This window comes from Danio rerio, chromosome 21 (genome assembly GCF_052040795.2).
Source record: "Danio rerio strain M-AB ecotype USA chromosome 21, GRCz13ab, whole genome shotgun sequence".
NCBI classification, from domain to species: domain Eukaryota; kingdom Metazoa; phylum Chordata; class Actinopteri; order Cypriniformes; family Danionidae; genus Danio; species Danio rerio.
The window spans coordinates 16,280,516-16,305,804 of NC_141041.1; the positions used below are offsets into that span (position 1 = coordinate 16,280,516).

Consider the following 25,289-nt stretch of genomic DNA (forward strand, 5'->3'; position numbering starts at 1 on the left):
AGAACCCTCAATGTGCAGTTGCCCTGATCACGAGTATCTCGGCATTGACAAATATAAAATATTTTGAAATACCAGAAACAGAATCAAAATTGCCTAAAATACTGTGTTCAAAAGCCAAATAATTCATGTTCAAGGGCAGTGATGCTGCATGGGAGAACCCCTGTGTCGGATTATATTTGAAGTCATCATTGTCCTGCTTTGACCCATTCTGTGCAGTCCAAGCAACACTCTTAAAACCAATCATGAAACCACATGTCCATCTGCTCCACCACAACGCCCTTATTTAACACGCGTCCACAACAATACCCTCACCATCTGTGCCATTACTTTAGATCTCTAAAAGCAGCATCTGCAGCCATCAGGTGTTGTAATGCCAACACCCTGCGGAACCACAACCAGCATCCCTGGAGATGGACATGACTCCCCTAAATGTTCATTCAAGCATGAGTGTTAAGCCACTAATGTAGTTTAAGACATTGCAAGAAAGGGTGGGGTGAGAGATGTCATTCATGAGTGTCTTTCTGTAAGTGTAGTGATATAACCAGCTGCTGTCACAGTGCACTGTAAGCCGTCAGAGATCCTTCTATGCCACATTTAATGATCAGAGGTTTGATGACATGCAGTGTCACACGCTGGCAGACATCAACAGCCTCATTATATGTGGGGACCAACTGCTCAGTAGCGTCAGATTAGATTTGTGAGGGTCATTAAAGAAGGTGGTTCTTATGAAGCCTTTGAACCAGCTGCCATTCATTTGCGAGTTTAAATGAAAAACTGTTCTAGGCTTTCAACTACAAGAGGTTATTTACGTAAACGAAGGACTATCTGACCATAAGTGATTAAGGATATTGATTACTTCAGTTTCCTTTCATTAAAATAATCTTAGCACTTAAACGTCTTTATGCACTCTTCATGTTTACACCAGGAAAGCTTGATGGAAATGTATACTGGATATGGGAGATAAAAGGATATTGATTTAAAAAATCTATCGCTTTCAAAAGAAAATCTAATTTACAACAGAACAACGTAACAAGCGAGTAGTGGAGTGCTCTTGTTAACTGAAATTACAAGCATCTGAAGTTGATGTACATCAGTGACACACAGGCAAATAAAAACATCAGATCGCAACAATAAAAGTCACCTGAGATTTTAAAGCCAAAAGTCTTTACTCATGTGAAATAAAGGTATTTAATGGCATCTATTGTTCCAGGAAGAATTCTTAACATCCATGAAACACTTTCAAAGCACAATAGATTCTTCTGGAGGTTTTATAGGTCATTAAAATATTTCACTGAAAGAATCTCCCCTTTTTTTGTATGTTAATATTACTACGACTGCACAAAACTTTTCTCCAAGGAAAACAAAGCTGTCAAGCTGCAATTTTGCTGGGTTTAAGTATAGAGAAACTACATTATTAAAATCTGAGCTCAGATCTCTGCACTGCACACAAGATTGTACTGTACACTTACAGATATTCTACTTGTTAAGAAAAAAACTCACCTAAGGCACAAAGTGAGCCAAGTTCATACTGAGGGGCGTTCATAAATAGATATGTTAAAGTGTGACAGAATACAATTAAAAAATTGTATAAGCATAATGTTTGGGCTTCGTTGCTACCCAAATTTATCTAAAGGACAGTGTAAAAGTACAAATAATAAATTCTTTGAGTACAAATTAGCTGATGATTGCCCTCCAGCTCACATTCAACAAGCGAACATTACTAGTCACTTTTTTTCATTCAAACAAATGTGCACAGTTCACGCGCTTTCCAAAGACCAGCGCGCGTGAAAATGTCACGTCAACCAGTATTCCAGAGACCGCGCGCAGCATGGGTTTGAGGGGGAAAGAAAGAAGTGCTCGAAAATAAAACAAGGCACAAAAATAATGTCTTGCATGCACTGTACTGGAAATGTGGCCATGTAAAGTTCAACATAACCACCATAGAAAAAACGCACTCTTGACATGACATGTATACAGTGTTAAATCAAGGGATTCAGCACAAAATGAAGTTTCTAATGTAAAAATGATAATAAAAAACCGAACTGTCCGATATTTAAAGAGACAGTGCACCCACTCTGTCTTTATACTATTTCAGACCAGTGTGAATTAAAATATTACAGCCTCATAATCATCATCAATCACTTTCATTTAATGCAAACAGAACCAAAAAAATGCGAATGGTTCTGTGCCAGAAAGTCAGGTCTGGATGAAAGTGATCGCATTAGCCAGTATGTGATGACAGGATTTCAAATCTTAAAAACTATTTCAAAGACGCACAAGCACCATTTGGTCCAGCTAAATCGGCGCGTGTAAACTTGACTTCTGTGAAGACATTAACGGAGTCAATCCGTTATGTGCGTCCATTCAGACGTGTGGGAGTGCGGGTGAGAATACGTTTTCGATTTCACAGCCATGCCTAATACGTGCAATTATCTATACCCACAGGCCACAGGTTTGAATTTCACGCCTTTTTCCCTAAATGATAATTATTAGTCGGAAGACAGGCTTGAAAGAGCACCTACCACCCCCATATCCATCTGCTCTGCTGTTATTGAAGGGGCAGCCCGAGTTTGAGATAAAAACCAAAGAACTGGAAAGAGAATCATCTCTGGGTAAATAATCCAAATGGTCCGAGCGGAATTCCACTTTCTGAGAGACTTCATATTGTCCCCCGCTCCCGGTTATCACAGAACGGTCTTTCTTTCCGCCGCATCCACGGTATAGATCACCCAAAGCCGGATCCCGGGCATTTAACGGTCCTCCGGAACGCGCGTCAGTCAAACTACCTCACTGTAGTGCGCAAACACGTGAAACACATATCACATACACCAACATACAGGGCAATTAATTTCCTCAGGGATCTGTGTCTCCAAGCGAAATGTCATTCACAGTGGGCATGACGATTTGTCAAAGCTGCCTGAACGATGAGGTGTGTAAGCATTCACTCCCAAAAGACCAAAAGTCAAACGCCTTCGCACGGTCTTAATCCAAAGTCATTGGAGATCAGTGCGCGCGTGCTGTCAGAGAAGAGGCACCGCGCGCTCACGCCGAACACAGCGGACTGACTGATGCGCGTGAAGAGCGAGGAGAACTTGTATAGCCTACTTCCCTGATGGGAGGGGGGGTTCTGCGGGGGCATTGTCGTCCAGCTGAGACCTGCGCGTTTTTATTTTGTTTTCAAGTTTAGGTTTAAACCGCATTAACAATATCATACATCGTGATACTTAAATCATGTTAGACTAGAAATTGAATGGACAACTGTAAAGTGATGACGGGTAGGTGTTCTCGCAGACGTTTCAGTTTTGACGTCACTAACGGGGAAAGCTTCATTAATATTAGGTACCTACTTTCTGTGGCAAAACTTGTTTTTGATTTAGCAAAAAAATAAATAAATAAAATAAAAATAATAATAATAATAATAAGAGCGTACACTGAAAAAAATGTCGAATGTGTTGAATTTAAGCAAACAAATTAAATTTAGTAATGTTTAACTTAATTTGTTTGTTTGAATCCAGTCCAAACAAATTGTTAACAACCACTTACCTTAAAATATTTTAGAAAATTCAAGAAATCACCTTTGAATAATATATTTTTTTCAGTGTACGTCTACTATTCAAAAAATAAGTGGTTAACCATATTTTCTGTTAGTCCAAGTTTATTCAAAATATTGATTAAAAGAAAGTTTAGGTGTTACCTAATAAATATCTAATTACAACTAAAATAAAATAAATCTCATTTAAGATACTACACAAATTTTACCCTATAAAGCATTTATTTTTAAACAGATTTATTGAAGACATGAATGTCAATTGTTCATTCTGTTCATTATACCCATCAGTACCTCATATTTTCTAGCACTGTCGGTATACAAAACTGTTATGGTGGAAAGTACAGTATCTAATATAATGATAAGTTGGAAAATGAAGCTGTTATCAATCTTTTGATTATACTTACCAAATTTATATTCATAGTTGTAAGTTTAGCAGTCAAAAATCTATTTTTTTCAGTGGTTCTTGCAATATTTTTTTCTTTTTTTGTTATTTTATTTTACCTATTGAGTTTTTGAACTTTTGTATAATTTTTTGTGCTTTTCATATGTTTTATGTACACCTCTGGCATTGTTTTGTATGTGTCGATCATGCATTATTAAAATAAAAAATAATAAAAAAAGATTATTGGTTAGGGTATGCTTTAAGGTTGTCAGACTTGATTGTGATGAATTTAGCCTGATAAACTTTATTTCAATCTATTTAAACTTTTTATTTTGTTTTATAGATGTCGAATTGACATTTAAACATAGATATCTTGGCTAAAACAATGCTAAACTTGGCCTGTCAGTGAAAATCTACATTTAAGAATAGCCCAAAACTAGACTAGTCGTCAAATAGACACATTAGACAGACTTTGTGTATGTAGTTATCCATATCTGATTAGTTGATGACTAGTTTAGTTTTAGCCTATTTTTAGACGTCTATTAGACAGCCCAAATTTAACCTTGTTTTAGTCAAGACTATGTTTAGACATCAATAAGACATCTTTTAACAACAAAAAGCTCGTTGGGCTGTTTGGTACAAGATCAGACAATTCTTCAATATATATAATAGCTATTTATCAAACAAACTAAAATTATACCTGTTTATGGCTGATGAAGAGCAAACTATCCAGATACACTATCAAGTACTAAAGGGAATGTGACAATGATATTGTACATGCACTTTGAATTGTTTTGCACTACTTTTTTAAGTTTGTATACTGTAAACAGGTAGCTTGGTCACTGTTTTCATTCATTCCTTCATTTTCTTGTCGCCTTGGTCCCTTTATTAATCTGGGGTCGCCACAGCGGAATGAACTGCCAACTTATCCAGCACATTTTTTACGCAGCGGATGCCCTTCCAGCCGCAACCCATCTCTGGGAAACATCCACACACACACACACACACAGACACACACACACACACACACTACGGACAATTTAGCCTAACCAATTCACCTGTACCACATGTCTTTGGACTGTGGGGGAAACCGAAGCACCCAGAGGAAACCCACACAAACGCAGGGAGAACATGCAAAACTCCACACAGAAACGGTAACTGAGTCGAGGTTCGAACCAGCGACCTTCTTGCTGTGAGGCGACAGCACTACCTACTGCGCCACTGCCACAGCAAAAATAGTTGATGAGTGCATATGTGAGGGAATTAAAAAGGAACCACAGGGGGTGGTCAAGGACTGCCTTTATTTTTAAATTCTATTTTGTAAAGTTCTCTAAGGTCAACTTACATTGTTATCAAGAGTTTTACATAGAAAAAACAAAAGTAAAAGGCTATTTTCTGTCCTGTTTGAGCCCCCTCATCAGAACACACCATTTAAATAAGCGTGGTAGATTGTAGACTCATTGTAATCACCCACTGTGATGACTGGCTTATAAATCTGCATGTTTTAAACTTGTCAATACTTTGCTTCTAAGATAAAGTTTTGCTTCTAAGACACCGGAAGGAACAGCTGTTTGTAAATTTATGCATGCATGTTTGACAGCCTACATGCTTCATCAGGCATGTAGACAGGGGGCTTTCGGGTGGTTTGAAAGACCCACCCCTTACCAACAAAGGTCCAGAATCTGTCATGAGCTCATTTGTCTTATTTTGACTGCTATGCCATCATAAAAAGTAAAAATAACCATCGGAAAAAGGTTTTAATTCTAAGTGCAATCATCTGTTAGCTAACGCTTTTGTGTGACTTCAGCTAATCAGTTTTGGCCCGCACACAATTATTTTTTTCTTGGTTCAATATCCAGCTGTGCAAGAAAACATACAACCTGACGTAAGTAAAGTCATCCTTCGCTACTGTATTGTTTTTAAATATAGAAAACAGTGTACAAGTGACTTTTATTCTAAATCTTGGACCTTATTCTTGAAACTAAAAAAAAGAGAAACAAAAAGGTGTGAAGTACCAAAAACGACCAATCTTAAAATGAATTTCAATACAATTTTGGCTATTGCTGTTAGCCATGAATTTTCAAATGTACTTATTTTGGTTATGATTACCATCTGACTCACAAATTCGCTGCTATATTAATGTCAAGCAAAACTACTCACTAGCTATCTCTACAAAATGAATTAGAAAAAAATATGTTTTATCAGAAACCTATGACAAATTATATTTCATTGTTTTGTAGAAAATTGGTCAACGGCTCTAAAGAACATCAGAATCTAAGAAAGATTCATGGTGTACAGATTTACAATATAACCTGACAGATTTTGAATGGAGCCAAACTTGTGTTAAAGTCCAAAACTTGTCAATTAATACTAGATTTAAAGTGATCCAATATAACTGGGCAATGCACACCTATATCACACCTGAAAAACTAAACAAGTTTAACCCAAACATCCCAGATATACGTTTCAAATGCCCAAAACATAAAGGAACATTCTTCCATTGTATCTGGGAATTTGAGATGATTAAGATTTTACCGATTCCATGTTACACCTGAAATATGTGCTTTGGGTTTATTTCCTGTAAGTGTGTTATTACCAGGTTATCACATTAAAACGATTGATATATGCCTTGTGATTGCAAGGCGTTTGATAGCACTCTATTGGAAGAACATAGAAAGTTCATCCATTGACCACTGGCTGAAAGATTTGACATTACATTGCACTGGAAATAACCACCTACAGTTTTAAGGGCACATTAAAGGAGTACCATAAAATTTGGCATCCGTTTATACAATTTTTGGAACATCACCATAAAATGGCACAAGCAAATACCTCTCGCGCTACTGGTTAACTGATTGACATGTGTATATGTATTTTTGTATGTGGAATAGAGTATATGTTTTTCTTTGTCTTTGCCCATGTATAACAATTCATGCAAAATTTCAAGTGTTTTTTTTCTACAAAAAAAAAAAAAGTTTATCATCTGACAATCTATTTTTAGTGCTTAAAATTAAGGATGTCCAGAAATCAAGCAAAATCACGCAGTTTCAGACTCATTCAGACCGGCAAAGTAGAACACGAAAGCAGCTTAAAGGGGAAAGTTGATGACGACAACATTGCCATAGCAAACTGTGAGATATGTAAACTTGGGATTGCCTGCCAGGTATTTTAAGTTGAGATGCTCTTTGTTCTTATATAGATTTTTTACATTTACTGTTGCACAAAAGACCAAAAGTAAAGAATTAATGTTATTTATTACTTGATAGTTCAAGCTTCCTCACAGAAGTGCTCTGTTTTGTTAACAGTGTTGTTGAATGTTAAAATAAGGTGAATTGAATAAAAAAATGGAATATACTGGATCTTTTTTTTTTCTTTTCGCTGTTCTTCTTTTTTTTATGTATTATAAAAGTATCGGAATGTGTTTCATTATCGGTAGATACTCAAAATCAAATGACTCGGACTCAGACTTGAGGGCAAAAAAACCTGATTGGGACATCCCTACTTAAATATCACTAAAATGCAGTGTTTAAATCTAATAATTAAATAATAGCGTAAATAAGTACTATAACCGCAAAAAGGTCTACTGTTTGAGAAAAAAAGAACCACCCCTTTCAGCAGGCTGGCTACAGGCCTGTTCATAGATGGATACTGTTGTTATTTTCTGAGTACACATCCAATAAACTACTTAAAATAGGCAAAACAATAGTGCTAACACATTAAGAACAGTTACTCATGGTGTGGTGCTGAGTTCAATATAATTGTATAATTTAAACAAAACAATGATAATATTGGTGATTATGATAATTCTGGTGACTACAGTTATGATATTTTTTACCATTACATCTCTAAAAAATTTTTTGATTAATTTTATTTCATAACCCCTTCAAAAGACTACAATGACAATCTTATTGACAAAATGCTTGGAAAAAAAGTAGTGAAGTCAATAAAGTGTTAAGGGTCACACTTTACAATAAGGTTAATTGAAAATACAGTAGTTCGTTGTTAGTTCATGTTAACTCATGCTGCATTAACTAATATTAACAAGCATGGACTTGGATGTAAATAATGCATTAGTAAATGTTCAAGTATGATTAATAAATGCTGAATATGTGTTGTTCATAATTAGTTCATGTTAGAAAGTGCATTAACTAATGAACCTTATTGTAAAATGTTACCGTGTCAAGTGCACAAATCAGATAAAATATACTTTAAAAGTCTAAGCATTAAACAGTGCGTGAGCGCTAACATGCAAAAAAACAAAAAGTGCACTTTAAGCTAATAAGCTGCCACCTACAACATTCATCCTTTGTGCTCTGAAGAGAAATCTTGTTTCACATAAAATACAAGCACTCAGTCAGTTTACTCAGTAGCATGAATACTGTGATGTTGGTGTGACCTTTAATTCTTACTCAGTTATTAAACTGTTTTGTGCCTATTCTTAATACCACAATATGCATTTCAAATTCAAAGACATTTTGTAAAGAAAAAAAAAAAATGAGGGAGTGATCTAAAGGAAGCTGAGGGTAAATCTTACATCATAGGGAATGGCACACCTGACAGCCCGTAAGAGCTCTTGTCATTTAATCACGAGCCAGCCCATTACTGAATTATGGCTTTAAGCTTAACGCACATTTCAGAAGACACAACCCTGAAATGTATTGCAAAGACATATGAAATATTAGCCGCTGGCCTCAGGTAATGAAGGACAGGAGCGGCAGAGCAGATCTGTTGACTGAAAAACACCAAGTGACGGAGACTGACGCGTGGAGACGTGATGTATAGAGGAAGATGGTGGTTTTGAAGGCGGAAAAAGATTAATGGAGATAGTGTGGGGGAAGAGGACAGAAGATCATTGGTGTCAAGAACATGACATCCTTTCCTTCGCATGCGGATAATCAAATGCACGGTCAAAGCTACAAACGAAACATCTGTCAAGACTCCAGATGCACCAGTTTGAAGATCATCAAGGGTTCTAATTCGGATGAATAACTTCCCTTTTACGCAGGCGTCCAGTGATTACCGGCTTCAGACTTGACGTTTTGAAAAGACTGCTGAGCATACACTTTAGAGGGAAAAAGTTAACTTGGCGTACTTAATTCTGTTAACATCAGCTTTAATGGAACGGCTCTCTGCATTTATATCACTTTCAAAAGAGAGAAACAATTGTAATTTTGCACAATTTAAAATGTTGGGAAATGAATTGTATTGGAATGAATTAAACTTTCAGTTCATGAATGCATGTACTTATGACAAGAGGGGGTCCTTTGGGCCTGAGCATGGAGCCCAGTGAATTTAAAAAACTGCACTGCTTCACTATAATGCCACCTTCTGTCAACGTGACAAGGCAGAGTTAAGTAAAAGGAATACTTAAAAGCATATTAGATTCTGGTCATACTGATGATGGATGGATGGGTTAAATAAGGTTCTGTTTTCAAAGGGCCACAACAATGTCTTCACAGCCTAATAGGATCATTAAAATTCAACAAGAGCCTTTTAGCCTGCTGTCATGAGAGAAGAAACCAATCAACATTCATAATACATGCAAGATGAAGATGGATTCATGTTGAATGCAAAGTTAAGAGACTTTGTAAACCGAAACTTCAAAGTAGTTCATATGCAACAATTGTGAATGTACTGCACACACTTATACAAATAAGATAAAGATTGGGGTACACTATACATGATACTATTTTAGTCTATATACCCATTTTATTTGCAATTGAGAATATGCATTTTACTCATTAGACTTCCCTAACAAAAACTTTATGGCTCTTTTGTTATTATGTTTGTGAAATTAGGTTTTATTCTTGGCCAAATTCAAAGTATGTAAACTGATCTGGTCACATGCCATTGATTTATTTTGAACAAAACAAGCCATCTTTCATTTGAAAACTTCTTGACCAAAGCAAACAACGAACACTTTTAGAGCTTCCAGAGATAAGAAAAAAGGCAGTTCCAGTTGTGACTGGTGGAATTGCATGGGTTAATTGGTTTGGTTGCTTACCTTTTTTTTTTTCTTGTAAATCGTAAAAAAATATCTACAGGGTCTCCATGCGGTCTTAAAATCTTAAAATGTCCTAAATTCCAAAAGCAAAACTTTAGACCTTAAAATACTTTAATATGATATTTAATAAAATATTTTCCTCCAAGAAAAACTACCCAATCTGTCCAACACTTATCTAATCTCCAACAATATATATGTATCTGGGTGGTGTAGCAGGGGCACTTCAGATCATTTTGGAAGGGCACTTTATATCCAAGACTAAACTCAATCTATTCAGACAAAAAGTCAACAAATATATGTTTTTGATCATTTATGTAATTGTGTCCATAATAAATATACTTTTAACAATGTTAAACTTGTCATTTAAAAATATAAAATAAAGTAAAGAAATAAATATAAGAAACATTGTTAAAAACAAAAATAATATTATAATATTTATAATAAAATTATATACAACTAGAGTTTTCTTGTTTAGATTTAAAATATTTGGCTAAAAAATAACTTATAACATTGAATATCAAATAATATTAAAAAACAACTACAACCAGATCCTTCGAAAAAAGATCCTTAGTGTTTAGCCCTATATACATCTAAAATTTAATTCAAAATGGTCTTAAAAAGTCTTATATTTGACTTAATGAAACCAGCAGAAACCCTAATCTAGCTATTTCTGTACAATCAAAATGAAAATAGTTTTTACATTGTTTTCTTTGCAGTGTATATAGGTACTGATTAAAAAGTAAAATCAGTAAATCACGTTATTTTCTTTTAGCTAAATTGGCCATCTAATGATGGAAAATTCTATTTTTTTTATGATAATAAATAATGTAATTAAAACGATAGAAAGTAACATTCTAGATTCTACATTTGTAATCCTTGTTTGTATCTTTAGATTACTTTTGACCTAACTTAGAAGCATTTCTTATATTATTTTATATTATATTGAAAACATATTATATTCTTAAATACCAACTTTGTATTAAAGAACTCTTTATATCAGGTCTTCCCAAATGGTCTGTAAGTTTGTGGAAGGAAGTTGGTCATTGTGAGCTTAAAATTAAGTAAAACATAACAATGTAAGATAAAAATAAACCATCTGAATCAAAATAAAACAACTAACTACTGAAAAAGGTTAAATATTTGTTTTCCTGAATACCATGTGACCGCCAGAGAACTAGGAAACATGCAAATGTGTTTTTAAATTGACACATTAACATAAAGCTTCAAGGGTAAAAGAAATATTGTACTCTTGAAATAGAGATTTGGCCTGAAAAACATGTTAAGGAATTTCTGTATTACATGCCCAGACATAATTAACATGAAAATTATATTACATGGCCAAAGTTGTCAAGATTTGAAACATTACTTGTCAAGATTCTCAGCATCCATAATTAGTAAACGCCACTATATGATTAAGACACCGTATTTCATAATTATAAATGATAATAACATGATATGTAATAAACTAAAGACTAACCGTAGTTTGAGTATGAGCATTTTAACATACAGTACTAGTTCCATCCATCCATCCATCCATCCATCCATCCATCCATCCATCCATCCATCCATCCATCCATCTATCTATCTATCTATCTATCTATCTATCTATCTATCTATCTATCTATCTATCTATCTATCTATCTATCTATCTATCTATCTATCTATCTATCTATCTATCTATCTATCTATCTATCTATCTATCTATCTATCTATCAATTAATCAATCAATCGACGCATTAAAGAGCATCATGATTGGACAGTATTATTACTCATTCACAGGAGTGCACCGACAGCCTATTAAACATACATGCAGTATAATTTTGCTGGAAGCAAACTCCTTTGGCTGTATCTCTGAAATATAAAGCTGTTTTTTTTTCTCTCTCCCAAGCTCATTATAATTAAAATTCAAAAGACAGCACCGCAAGCACATCAGCGTTTCAAAGGCCTGATTATCACAACTGTACTAATCTAGAGTACTTACAATTCAACACAGTGTTAACATGTCTATCTCACGCCCTAAATATTGTATAATTGTTATACACACTTTGCACAGAGGAAAAGGCAAATGAAAAAGTACTTTGTTGTAGCGTTCAGATCTGCCAAGGAACGAGCAAGAGCTGTGCCCCATTAAAATGAGAACAATGGATCCCTGCGCGCTTTGTAGTGCTGGTTATTTCGATTCATACCAGTGACTTGAATCTTTTAATTCTCTTCACCGAAACAGAATGTGGTTATATTAGTACCCCAGTACCCCTGGCAGTCACTGAGTATTTTATCTTTATTTTATTGGCACAGTTATTCACTGGATTCTCAGATCAACAATTGCTCACTTGGTTTGATAAAAACCGAGGCTGCATTCCATTCTTAAAGCTTCGTCCTGTATACCCTAATAAAAAGTTCACCTTCAAGAATGAGAGATTCAATAGGATAAAGGAAACAGCAATAACAACAACCCTTGCAATGCATTTCTGCATTCTCGTGCTTAATCTGTTTCACAAAATAAACATTCTCAAGGAATCATGGGAATGCTTTTGTCCAGCACTTGTACATTTCAGAAGTGAAGTATTTTTCTTTGCTCCTTTAAAGTGGCCAGTTACAATCAATGAAATGACCCTTCAATATGGTGGACATGATTGTTGTTACTTTAAAATGCCTTTCAAATGCAGATTTATACCATCTAGAGTACACCATGAAAAGTTATGGATGAAGTGCTATTTATTAAAATTTCATGTCTATAAATATATTTTTTGCACCATAAGCATTATTGTTGTTACCACGACTGGGGTGGAGTGACAGGAGACAACAGGAGGTAAGATCCAATATGCAGGTTTATTCAATGTCAGGCAAGCAATGGTCAAATCAGGTGCAAACGGGTATTTTAAGGCAGTCCAGAATCGTCGTCAATATAACAGGCAATAGGTCTAAAGGCAGGCGGCTAAACAGGATAACAAAGGTACAAGGCTGGGATCGAGACACGGAGAAACAAGACAGGGAAACGCGTTGTAATGTTACACAGGGAAAACAAGACTCGGCAAACTGGAAGCGTGAATGAGTGGCTTATGAATGGAATGGAATCAGTCTGTGAACAAGGTGCAGCTGGTGATGAAATCAGGATAGATGACTGAGCAGGCATGTGTGTCTGTGAGCAGTTCATGTATGAATGTGTAGTCCTGGGGAATGCGGAAGTCCTGAGAGTTCGTGTGAGAACCAGCGATCTCTGGAAAGCGATCGCTGGTTGTGTGACAATCGTAATTCCACATTTTCAGACAGATTATCGATACTCGTCTGCACAATCAGCAGGTGGTGACAAAATACTGAGCAAATGCGTAAAATAACAAATAAAAACAGATTCATTTTGGACATGGATTCATTAAAACAAAAACAATTAAGGGTGCATTGTCACTAAATCAGTTAGTCCAGGGATCACCAAACTTGTTCGTGGAGGGCTGGTGTCCTGCAGAGGAAACCCACACCAAGGAGAGCACACAAACTCCACATAGAAATGCCAACTGGCTCAGCTGGGGCTTGAACCAGTGACCTCGCTGTGAGACCACAGTTCTAACCACTGAGCCACCATGCCACCCGTAATTCTGTGTACTTCATGCTTGAGAGGGCTTGATAAACCACCTGTTTTCTACAAACACTCTGGTACAAGGGGAAAAACGGTTAAACTTAGACTCATCATGGTATCAATTGGTTGCTGCTTTCTGGTTATGCAAAGTGCTTATTTTATCCACATTTGTAAGTCGCTTTGAATAAAAGCATCTGCTAAATGAATAAATGCAATGTAATGTGAAACATGAACTCACTGTAAGAGTCAGTCTTTATGTGAAAGTCACTGAATCATTCATTCAACTCACATGATTCATTCATTCAACTACACAGAGCTCTCCCTCTCACTTTGTCAGCCGCTGTGACTTTCAAAGAAAAAGGTGTCAACAGCTTAAAATAGATGATGAGTCAATCTCTACATGTCATGTTTAATAGTGTATGGTCATCTGCCACTCATGCACTGAGGTCACTTATACATCTATTCTCTCCGTGACCATGTGTAAATGAATCATGTGCCAAACTGAGCAAACAACATGTCCTCTGTGTCAGTCAGCAGATCCTCATTCAAAAAACACATGCCCCAAAGTCAAATCCTATTTGTCTGCTTTCTATATAGCCAGACTTCAAAAGCTGCCTTTTAAACATATTCAGAAAGACAATTAAATGAGAAAATTCATACCATGTTAATGACAAAAGCACCAGAGCTGAGCTTTGTGATGGAGAAATGTCAAAGCAACAGATGACTACCAATTGCACCATCTGCTTGGCGGCTGTCCTTGCTAATAATTATACCAAAATACCATGCAAATAATAGCTTGGATAAACAAACAATCTAATAATGTCAAAGAAATTGCACAGGGACCTACAAAACTAGCCACTGCTACATATTATGCAACAGAATTCCAATTCTGATCAGGTGTAAGTTGACTGTCAATCATCTGACAGTGAAGTGGAAGATAGAGAAGTAGAGAATCAGAAGTGTTTTCTATTTTGAACAAAGATAGTATTAAGTTCTTGGCACAAGTAACACTCAAGACTTAAAATGCAAAGTCAGAGACCTTTCTGAAACTCTATTGAAAGTTTCTTAATGTTATGCGCTGCTGGAGTTTGATTTGGCTGAGGAGTGAAAGAGAAATAAAGAGAGAGAAAGGGGGTTCCATGTTCATTTTGTGTTCATATAAGAAAAAAGGAAAAAAACTCAAGCTTGTAGAGTAACTGAAGAATTGCACATAAGGACTGATGGTTAACCTGCAGGTGTTAAAGTGTGGATTATTCATGTGAAGTTCAACTAGATCAGACAAATCATTCTCTGTGCTGATAAGCGGTTTGGACACTGCAGGGCTTTCATCCAAATTCTCTCAAACGTAGATACAGATGAAGAGTTTTAAAAATTAAAGTTAAAAATCTTATTTTAAAAGAAACATTTTGCTCATTGTTCATAAACCAATAAGCAAATCCAGCTGCAGTGTTAAAGCAATTGCCCATTAAACTTTCTGCTTTAACCTTTCCTTTTGTGCATTTGAAGTGCATGGATGACCAGCCTATTTGGGGACCTGATTGAGTTATTGACACTGTGAAGGTACAATTTCTTTTAAGAAATTGTGGATTTAGAATGTCTACCTTCCAAGCAATTTATATGTTTAAAAGGTGTCAAACATCCAATGATATACATTTTGGCTAAAATAATGGCAAAATTTGGGCTGTATTTATCAAATAGACTAGTGTTTCTCAACTACGTTTCTGCACATTTTCCATGTCTCCTTAACCAAACATAACTGATTCAGATCATCAGCTCATTAGCAGACACTGAATGGTCTTTAATGGGTGTGACAGACAAAGGAGACATCCAAACATGCAGTGTTGTTAGTCCTCCAAAAACATGGTTGAGAAACACTGAAATAGACCATTTAGACAGACTTCACACATCATTCATTCCTGTCTATTTGATGACTAGTCTATTTTTGGAATATTGTGAGATGTCTATTAGATTTCATGGACAGCCCATATACAGCCTTTTTTTAGCAAAGACATCTAAGTTTGAACATCTATTAGACATCTTTTAAACAAAAAGTGTCTGAAAGGTTCATCCCGTTGACCTTCATCTGAACAAGCTGTCAGAGTTTCAGTCACTTTAAAATGACCATACAATGTCAGTGAAACTAGAAAACACAGCTGTCAGTTAAATAGGGCGGGTCAGAAAATTAGGTAAATCCATGGCAGGTGATGTTAGAGGGGTGTTCAAAATCTGCCGGTGTTCTGTATACAGTAGCTTAGGTCCAACTTCCTTCAACACACCTGTCAGGATGTTTTTAGAATACCTAGAAAGAGCTCTTTTAGGCATGTCTAATTTGGGTCGGGACTAAACTTTGCGGAACATCAGCGCTCCAGGACCAAGTTTGGGCACCCCTGTGTTAAAATTTGAAATAACTAAGCAAAGTCTTCAAATTTCAAGTCAGGCCATTGCTCTTTTACAATGAAGATCATGTGAAAGCAGCTTAACAGATGATAAAAAGAGAATAAAAGAGCATGACATTATTTCAGATTGTGGAACATTCCATCAGATCAGGCAGGAGAGTAGGGATAAAACACTGGTGTAGTTCTAGTTCAATTAAATCCGATTCAGTTCAATTTAATACAAGTGTCACTGTTGAAGGATGATCCACTGAAGAGCAGCTTCACCAGCCACATTATAGTAATGTGTAAATTATTTTCTAATTTAGATCTCCACTGTATATCTATGAAATTCAAATTCTAAACACTGAATTCAGCACATCACAGATGTTAACCGAAGCTTGGCTTGGTTTACTCCATATTTTCCATGCACTGCATTTTGATCCTGAAGCACAGAAAGCCAAATCCGCAGCTCCAGCCGAGGCCTAATGGGCATTCCCGTCGGACAGGTTAAGATTACAGTGTGAAAAACACAAACAAACAGACAGAAATGTCAGCTGGGCATTAATTAATCTCTTCCTGTGGCTGAATGGGCGTTGAGATGGAGCGCGTGCGAGAGAGAATTGAGCGCTAAAGCAAACAGCTCAAGGACAAAGAGATGTGTTTTGTGGCATTGAAAATAAATCGAAACTGCCCAATGAAAGTAAAAAATAACCACAATGAAAACTATGCTGACTTAAAGAGACAGCCTGCCTGCCTCATTGATCAATATGACTGCCCATTCCAACAGTCAACAACTGAGAAAACGCCATCATTTTAGATAATAATTCAAGAGATAAGCATCACACACACAAAGAAATTGCTTCTTTATTATATTACTAGGAGATGTTTTATCATGTGCCCCATAAAGTAGAGGGCTAGAAAAGTGATTTTAAAAGGATTTAAAGTACCACACTAATTCTGTTTCGAGCATCAGCTGACCTCATATGGACTTTTAAAAGACTTTCAGACATCAGATAAGGCAGAAGTACACACATCCTTTACTCAAGTAGAAGCACAGATCGTCATGTTTAAACCGACTCTGGTAAAACTGATTACACTCTTGTACTCAAGTAAAAGTAAACAAATACACCCTCAGAGATTTATACAAGTAAAAAGTACCCATTACTACTGCATGTTGTAGTTTCACTAAATATCGGTTTCCCCCACAGACATGCGGTATGGGTGAATAGATAAACTAAATTGGCCATAGCGTATAAGTATGTGTGTGTTTTCCAGTTCTGAATTGTGGCTGAAAGGGCATCCACTGTGTAAAACGTATGCTGGAATAATTGGCGGTTCATAAATCAGGGACTAAGCTGAAGGATAGTGAGTGAGATAGGTAGGTAACTATACCTCACATACTATTGATACATTAATATAAGCTAACTTACATTTCAAATATTTATGTAAAATGTGTGTTGTTAGTTTTATGATATTAGCCAAGCAGCATCAAACCCTGTAATATTTCCCAACTGAAAAAATTTATTCAAAGATGATTCCTAGGATTTACTATATTTTTTTACGTTAAGTGGTTGTGAACAACTTATTTGGGCTGAATTTAAACAATCAAATAAAGTTGAACATTATTAAATTTTATTTGTTTGTTTAAATTCAACACAAATAAATTGTTTGCAACAGTTCTGCATGCAACACTTTTTTCAGTATCATCATCCTGATGCAAACTCACAGCGTTCAGCATGTAGTTTAGCGGCTGTTAATAATAATTTTGTCGGCCTGGTTATCTTTATAAATATTGTCTTACATTTTACATTGAATTCTGTCCAATATTTCATTTTCTTTTCTTTTCTTTTGCTAAAATAAATACTTGTCATATTTGACTGTAATCTATTTGTCTGCATTAGGCTAAAGCTGCTTTATTTTTCTCTTCAAAGAGCAGCTCTCATACATAACTTGTTATTTCAGTTTTTGTCCAGGTTATTGTTGATATTTTATTTAATGAATAAATGTTAATTCTGTTATTGAATTCATTCTATGCTAATAGCAACATACACAGGCGTGACTACAACTTACAAAACATGTGCATCATCTTTTTTTCACATGATAAATTCAGGACCCCTTGCATATTTTTATTCATAAATTGCCCAGTATAGTTAGTTTTGTTGTTGTAAAATATTTGGTAAAAAAAAATTGAAGACAACAGCCTATATGTAAAATCATATAGTCAATAAAAAATATATAGGTAAATATATATGAAAAAAACTGCATAAATTAAGTATTAGGGAATATAAACATGTCTGCCCGTGATCTGATTGAGCAAAATGTGTCTTGTTACTTTGTAAAAAGGGCACCTGTTCACCAACTCACTCTATCTCATCTGCATAGTTATTGTTGCCGTTCTCATGGTAATCTTAATAAACTAGCCTAGGTAAGGTGCATGATAGCCTTGGTTGAAAAAGCTGCACACTGCAGCACTGGCAGCACGCAATGACAAAAAATAGATTAATTGGACCAAAAAGGCGCACTGACAAAGAATAATATAGAATCACACCAGGTAACACATGGAAATAAAGAAACAACCGTGATTTAAAAATGTAAGGAATAGAAAGTCCAGATATTGGTGTATAAAAAGGAGTAAAAGGGAAAAGTTGTCAAAAAAATAAATAGTGGAATACTGATACCAGAAAAATATACTTAAATACACAAATTAAGTATTTGCATCTTACTTGCAATCTCTGATCTACATGATAAACCTTAAGCCGCGCTGCACTTTTTGCCCGATAGACTTCCATCCATGCGAATGTGGCAGACTGGAAATGCAAGTTTGTGCGACAAGATTTGAAGTTCGCTGCATTGCAAATTTCAAACTTGGTGAACTCTGACCTACAAAATCGCATCATGTGACTGCGTGAGACCAATCGAAGGTCAAAACATGACCTCTCAGTACAGAAATTTAAAACAGGGAGCAAATGTCTAATCATTTTGTTTACCGCCCCTTTTTGCATCATCGTACAACAGAATTTCACATGCTCAAACTCTAGCATTATAGAGTTATTGTGACCACAGCATTATATTTCTAACTGGACATAATGAATGATATATATGCTTGAATTCAGACTTTAAGCATCAGATTCATATATTACAGATTCATTACATATATATATGTATCTAATACCTATATAAATGAACATTGCCAAATCTTCAGATTCTATTTTTATTTCTGTATTTATTCATGTGAATTTCCTCCAAAAAAAATAAAAAATAAAAATCACATATTTATCACTTTTACTATGTAAATTGCTGACTATTAGCTGCACTCTTCTTTAATCTTCAAGCTGGCTCGGAAGTGCTGACACACTTTTTAAACACATGATGTTGTCTCCTACATTTTATGAGTTCACATCTGACCCAAATTAAAAAGTTTAATACTAAACCCCCCAAGATGCTCTAGTTGTATTGCAATTCTTTCACTCAGTCATGTTGGAGCATCTGAATGCCTCTTTTATTCAGCACAACGTTTCACATTTTCTCGAGGGCTGTGTTTTTTAGGAGAAAAAAAAAACACCTTATCTCAAAACTCCCGGTCCTTGTCCTTTCAATTCTTTTTTTTTTTTTGGTACACGGTGGTTTGAAAGAAGGTATTGTTACCGGCCTGTCAAGGTCTTTTTGGGTTTAGTGACACCTCTAATGTCACTAAGAGAGAGCACAGTGAGAGACGACACACTGGCAGTAAAGGAGGAAAATAGCTCTTGACAATGAACCTGCCCTTTACCTGAAGAAACAACTTCAGATCTTCAACATGTTAAGGGAGAACACTGAACTTTAAATCGAACAACAGATGCCTCCATGTGGATCGGAAACAAAAACTAAATAAATCATTTGTAGTCCTAGAGCCTGGAAAAGAGAATCTGTGTTTTTGAGCCAAGGGTTTTGCATTTAAAGAAGATAAAGTTTCTGTTTTGGTCTAAATGTTTCTGAATGCTGTGCACATTAAAAGCAAAGAGCTGCTTTGGTGGTCAAGTATTGCATAGACCAAAAACACAATATGTATGCACACAACGTTTTCACTAAATCCTATTTTTGTAGTTTACACATTGGCAATTGCATTTTAATGTTCAAAGACTTGCACTTTAAAACCTGTTTCAGAAAGTTTTCCTTCAGGCATAAATAAACAGCTGAATTGCATCCAAAGTTTCAAACGTTTCACATAAACACTCTCTAAGTTGTAGAACAAAGCACAGAAGTCTCTTTAAGTACTGTAAACCAAAGACCTAATTTCAGCAAACAAATTCAAAGAAATCCAGTAAAGAACAAACTATGTAATATTAAGCATTGACATGACTTCTCACCTCAACTTTTTGATCCCCCCTATAAACATATAACATAAATGTCACATAAAACACAATCTAATCAGTTCCCATGGATAAAATCCATACAATACTGAAGAAATACATCACATTAAAGAAGTGAACTGATTGAAAAAGCTGTAATAGTTAATTTAGGAGGCACACTTCTGTTTTTCACAATCAAAACTGACCAAAACATAATCAAATAATCATGCCAATTTGTCACGAATTGTATCTACTACACACATTTAATTTTAATAATGTTTTTTTCCTACCTTGGTTTCAGATGGTGTTTCATATTAAAATATTCACCTTAATCACACATTCTAATGTAAATTGTAAAAACATTTGATTTTATTATTTTTATTTTCAATTAGTGCAGTATTTAGATACGCTAGGTGCATGTGTAGCCCTAAGGCCTAGAAATACATTCAGGGATATCTATTTCTTAGTTACTAAGAGCGATGTTTGAATACATAATCACTAACATTCATTAAGATTTGCCTTTGGATATGTTTAGAGAAGGGTGTGTGTGTGTGTGTGTGTGTGTGTGTGTGTGTGTGTGTGTGTGTGTGTGTGTGTGTGTGTGTGGATAGTCCTGGTATTAATCACGTTATGAAGACCAAATATGAATTATAGCAATACTTTTTTTTTAGTACACTACCTGACAAACGTCTTGTCATTGATCTTAGTTATAGGAGCAACAACTAAGAACTTGACTTCTAGTTGATCATTTGAAAAGTGGCAGAGGGTAGATTTTTCTGATAAATCCTCAGTTGAACTGCATCTCAATCATCACAATTACTGCAGAAGACCTGTTGAAATCCGCATGGACTCGAGATTCTTAAAGAAATCAGTCAAGTTTGGTGAAGGAAAGATCATGGTTTGGGGTTACATTTAGTATGGGGGTGTGCGAGAGATCTGCAGAGTGGATGGCAACACCAACAGCCTGAGGTATCAAGACATTTGTGCTAACTCTTCATCAGGATAGTGCACACTCATACTTCAGCCTCCACATCAAAGTTCCTGCAAGCAAAGGCGCTCCAGAAATGGCCAGCCCAGTCACCAGACATTGAACATGCCTGTGGTAAAATGAAGAAGACATGGACAATGAACCCATAGAATCTTGATGATCTCTGGGAGTCTTTGCCATTCCAGATGACTTTATTAATTAAGTTATTTGAGTCATTGCAGAGATGTATGGTTGCAGTCCTCCAAGCTCATGGGAGTCAAACACAATATTAATTCTTTTTCCACTGCACCATGACTTTATATTCAATACTGTACTCTATTTCGGTTAAGTGACAAGACTTTTATCTTATCAAAGCCAGACCTTACTGCTCTAATTAAATAAATAAAAATCAAGGCATGATTATATTTTATTTATAAGTAAAATACGAATAATCTGAAGGCCTTTGCCTTTCATATAACTTCTAATACCAAATGATGAACTAGAAGTTATTGCTTGTTGTTCCTAAAACTTCAAGGCGACAAGACTTTTGTCAGGTAGTTCATACCAAAAAACCCTCTTTTTGCTGTCCCCATGAGGAAAACAGCTTAAAAATCATGCATAATTAAGTAGTTTGCAAATGTAAAACTAGAATGTTTTCTGGTTGGGTTTAGGGGTAGAACTGGGGCAAGAAGACCGTCTATACAGTATAAAATTATTAATTATGATTATTAATTATTAATAACTATGAAAAGACCACATAATACATGAAAACCCAGCATATGTGTTTGTTCACATAGCAAGAGCTACAAAAACCATTCAGTTTTCTCATGATTCTTAAGAAGTTACAATTACTAATTATTACAATTAACAATTACAATTGTTATTTACACAGTCTGATTCCTAGTACTATTGGCAGCTGGAAGGGCATCCGTTGCTTAAAGCATCTTTTGGAATAGTTGGCAGTTCATTCCACTGTGGCAACTTCTGAAATAGAGACTACGCTGAAGGAAAATGAATGAATGAATTATTTATTGTGGTCTGAAATCATTGAACAGCACTAACGGATGAAGGGATATTTATGTTTCTCACTTTGCAAACTTATTTATGACCCAAATTAAAAAAAATAATTAAATCTAATCATCGGTTGAAATACAAATAGCCATAGAGCTCTTTAAAATTCAGAAAAATCTTTTTGTCAGCTATATTTGACAATATTATAAACACATTTTATAAACATTGTTAATATTAACTTCTTTTTTAAATCATTGTAATTTGAACAGCACAACATTGAATTATAAACATGACATTTCAGGAAGAACAATGCATTCAGAAAACCAAAGACCACACATAAACATCTGAGCGAGGTGATTTGGATGCAGAGTGTTTTTCTTTAATTGCTGTCATTTATGAGCCCTTTTCAAGCTCCTTCTATCTTGATGAGATTGTGTATTTCAATCAAAGACAGGAAATTAAAAGGGCTTGAGCATGTCAGCTTGAAGTAGATTCGATCAGACACGTTTGTCTTCACAACACTGTTTTTTAGATGACGGAGGGAAGAGAGTGTTAAACTGCGCCAGAAAGCCTCCTGATTTATGGCTGCTTAGACTTCTTCCATTCTCCTTTATGTCACCCCCTAGCTCACCTCTGATAACAGGCCTAGCGGCTAGTACATTACAACTAGAGCTATTGTTCAAAGTAGAATAGATACCAGCCTTACATGATAGCAACCTAAGTCAAGGGTCGGTAAAGCTATTGTTGTGGGATCATTTGGAGAAAAGACCACCATGTGATGTATTCAGAGAACAACAATTACATCTAAACAAGGTACTTTAGTTGCCAAGTAGGAACAGCTCGCTAAAGTGGCAGGGAAACAGTCACGCAATCAATACCTCTTACTCTTGTTCAGATGAGTGGTCAAAGAAACAAGAAGGACACAAGAGTTAAAGACATTGTTATGTAGAAAGCTGCCTTTTGTCTGCTCTTATAGTGTCACAAGTCATTGACAAGATCTGCTGATGTCCAAATTTACAATCATTTTTTTTTTTTTTTAAGATTTGAATTGACCACTAATTGACCTGAACCTCATTGAAAGTAGATGCCTCTTTATATGCTGTATTTGTTTCCCCAGAATTTACGTTACTGTAATTTTTTACCGTAAATTACATTGGTATCACTCCACAGGATTTACCAGTACAATTTACAGTAATATGCTGTACATTGCTTAGCATGAATAATTACACCCCTCACAAATATATCATAATTGGAATAGGAAGCTATACAATATTTGTGCAAATACATAAAATTAGTCAATACTAAAGCCAAAATTTGAGTTTATCTAACAAAATAACTTACTGTACGATAACCGTCCAAATACTACTACACCCAAATGTATATCATAGAAAATAGTAGTAATAGAAATTCAAACTCTTTTTATTTTTATCAACAAAATGATTAGATGATTAAAATAAATTATTACACATGAACTTTTACGCTAGTACAGGCACATTTCCCCCTAAAGATCTGTATCATTATTAGTATAGTAGTAATATATTGCAATGCAATATGGTAAAAACCAGTTTCAGATTAAGATTAGGGACGTCTCAATCAGGTTTTTTTTTGCCCTTGAGTCAGAGTCATTTAATTTTGAGTATCCACCGATACCGAAACCCAATCCGATACTTCTCCAATACATTAATACAGAATAAAAAAAGTGAAGAAACAGATTCAAGATAATCCTTATTTTTTAAATTCACCTTATTTTTACCTTCAACAACTCTGTTAACAAACAGAGCACTTCAGTGAGGTAGCTTGAACAATCAAGTAATAAATAACATGGATTCTTCACTTTTGGACTTAAGTGCAACAGTAAATATCAAATAAATAATATAAAAACAAAGAGCACCTGAGCTTAAAATACCCAGCAGGGAATCCCAAGTTTACGTATCTCAAAGTTTGCTATGGCAATGTTGTCATCATCAACTTTATAATACGTCCAGACCGCAGACATACTAGTGCTTTCCCCTTTAAGCTGCTTTCATGTTCTACTTTGTTGAAGACACGCTATTGGTTAAATGCCGGCAAAGTGATGTCATGCTGCATGTAATGCTGTTTCTGTGTGAAGTCAAGAAAAAGGTCTAACTCTGTGCCACCGCACGACTATAATATAACGCATTGATGTGTTAAAAATAATGAGAATATGTATTTATATTTGAGTCCTGATCGGGAGGTAACGTCCAATTCCGAAACCGTGTCTGAAACCGTGTGATCTGGCCCGATTTCCGATCACATAATCGGCTCTGAACAAACCTAATAAATATTCACAGACCATTACTGCAGCCCCAAAAACTTTTTGTTTACCAACATCTTCCAAATAACTTGAAAGTAAATCAAACAGGTTTGAAACGGCATGAACGTTATAGTAAATATTCACTTCTGGATGCACTGCACCTTTATTTAGTTATTATAAAGTTAACATGGAAATATGTAAATATTTTTAAAATGAACATAACTTCAACAGAGCAGCATGGTGGCCTAGTGGTTAGCACTGTTGCCTCACAGCAAGAAGGAAGGTCACTGGTTCAAGCCTCGGCTGGGTCAGATGGAATTTCGGTGTAGAGTCTGCTTGTTCTCTTCGTGTTTGCGTGGGTTTACATATGCTGGAAAAGTTGGTGGTTCATTCTGCTGTGCACCCCTGATAAATAAAAGGACTAAACCGAAGGAGAACGAATAAATGAATGAATAAAAGAATGAATGAATGAAATAAACTTTGTGCTAAAACATAATAAACTGGAACAAAAGGGAAATGATTTATAAAAACAAAGACACCCAAAACGGTTTCAAAGTCAAAAGCTGTGTGTCAAATGGCACACTGTACACCATGCACTTATGCACTTAAACACTAAACAGCATAATATATGCATGTTTTTTTTTTACTAAGTGGGAATTCAAACCGTTTCCCTGATAACGTCTGACAGTTGACAAATTAGTGAAATAAATAACTAAACTACCAAATAATACTTGTCATGAGTATAACCGCACTTACCATCGGGAGGCGGTATAATCACTCTCAAAGGAGAATTTTGCTTTCGCAGCCCTATACAAATAAAGTAGTC

General features: G+C 35.5%; 2 protein-coding genes across 4 annotated transcripts in view; one reads left to right on the forward strand and one right to left on the reverse strand.

Annotated features, from left to right (window-relative positions):
* The window catches only part of mmp17a (matrix metallopeptidase 17a), a 232,811-nt gene that overhangs the window by 153,330 nt on the left and 54,192 nt on the right, over positions 1 to 25,289 (reverse strand). Inside the window, exon 1 of one of the 3 annotated variants that reach the window (XM_087300974.1) lies at positions 2,523 to 3,072. The exons of the other annotated variants lie outside the window; for them this stretch is intronic. Coding sequence (XP_087157100.1) covers positions 2,523 to 2,663 — 141 coding nt within the window. The 5' untranslated portion in view covers positions 2,664 to 3,072. Of the gene's footprint in view, positions 1 to 2,522; positions 3,073 to 25,289 lie in introns of those variants that run through there. 3 annotated transcript variants of the gene reach the window in all.
* Positions 1 to 25,289, forward strand: part of LOC147838808 (uncharacterized) — a 483,811-nt gene that overhangs the window by 148,221 nt on the left and 310,301 nt on the right. The gene's annotated exons all lie outside the window — the stretch shown is intronic.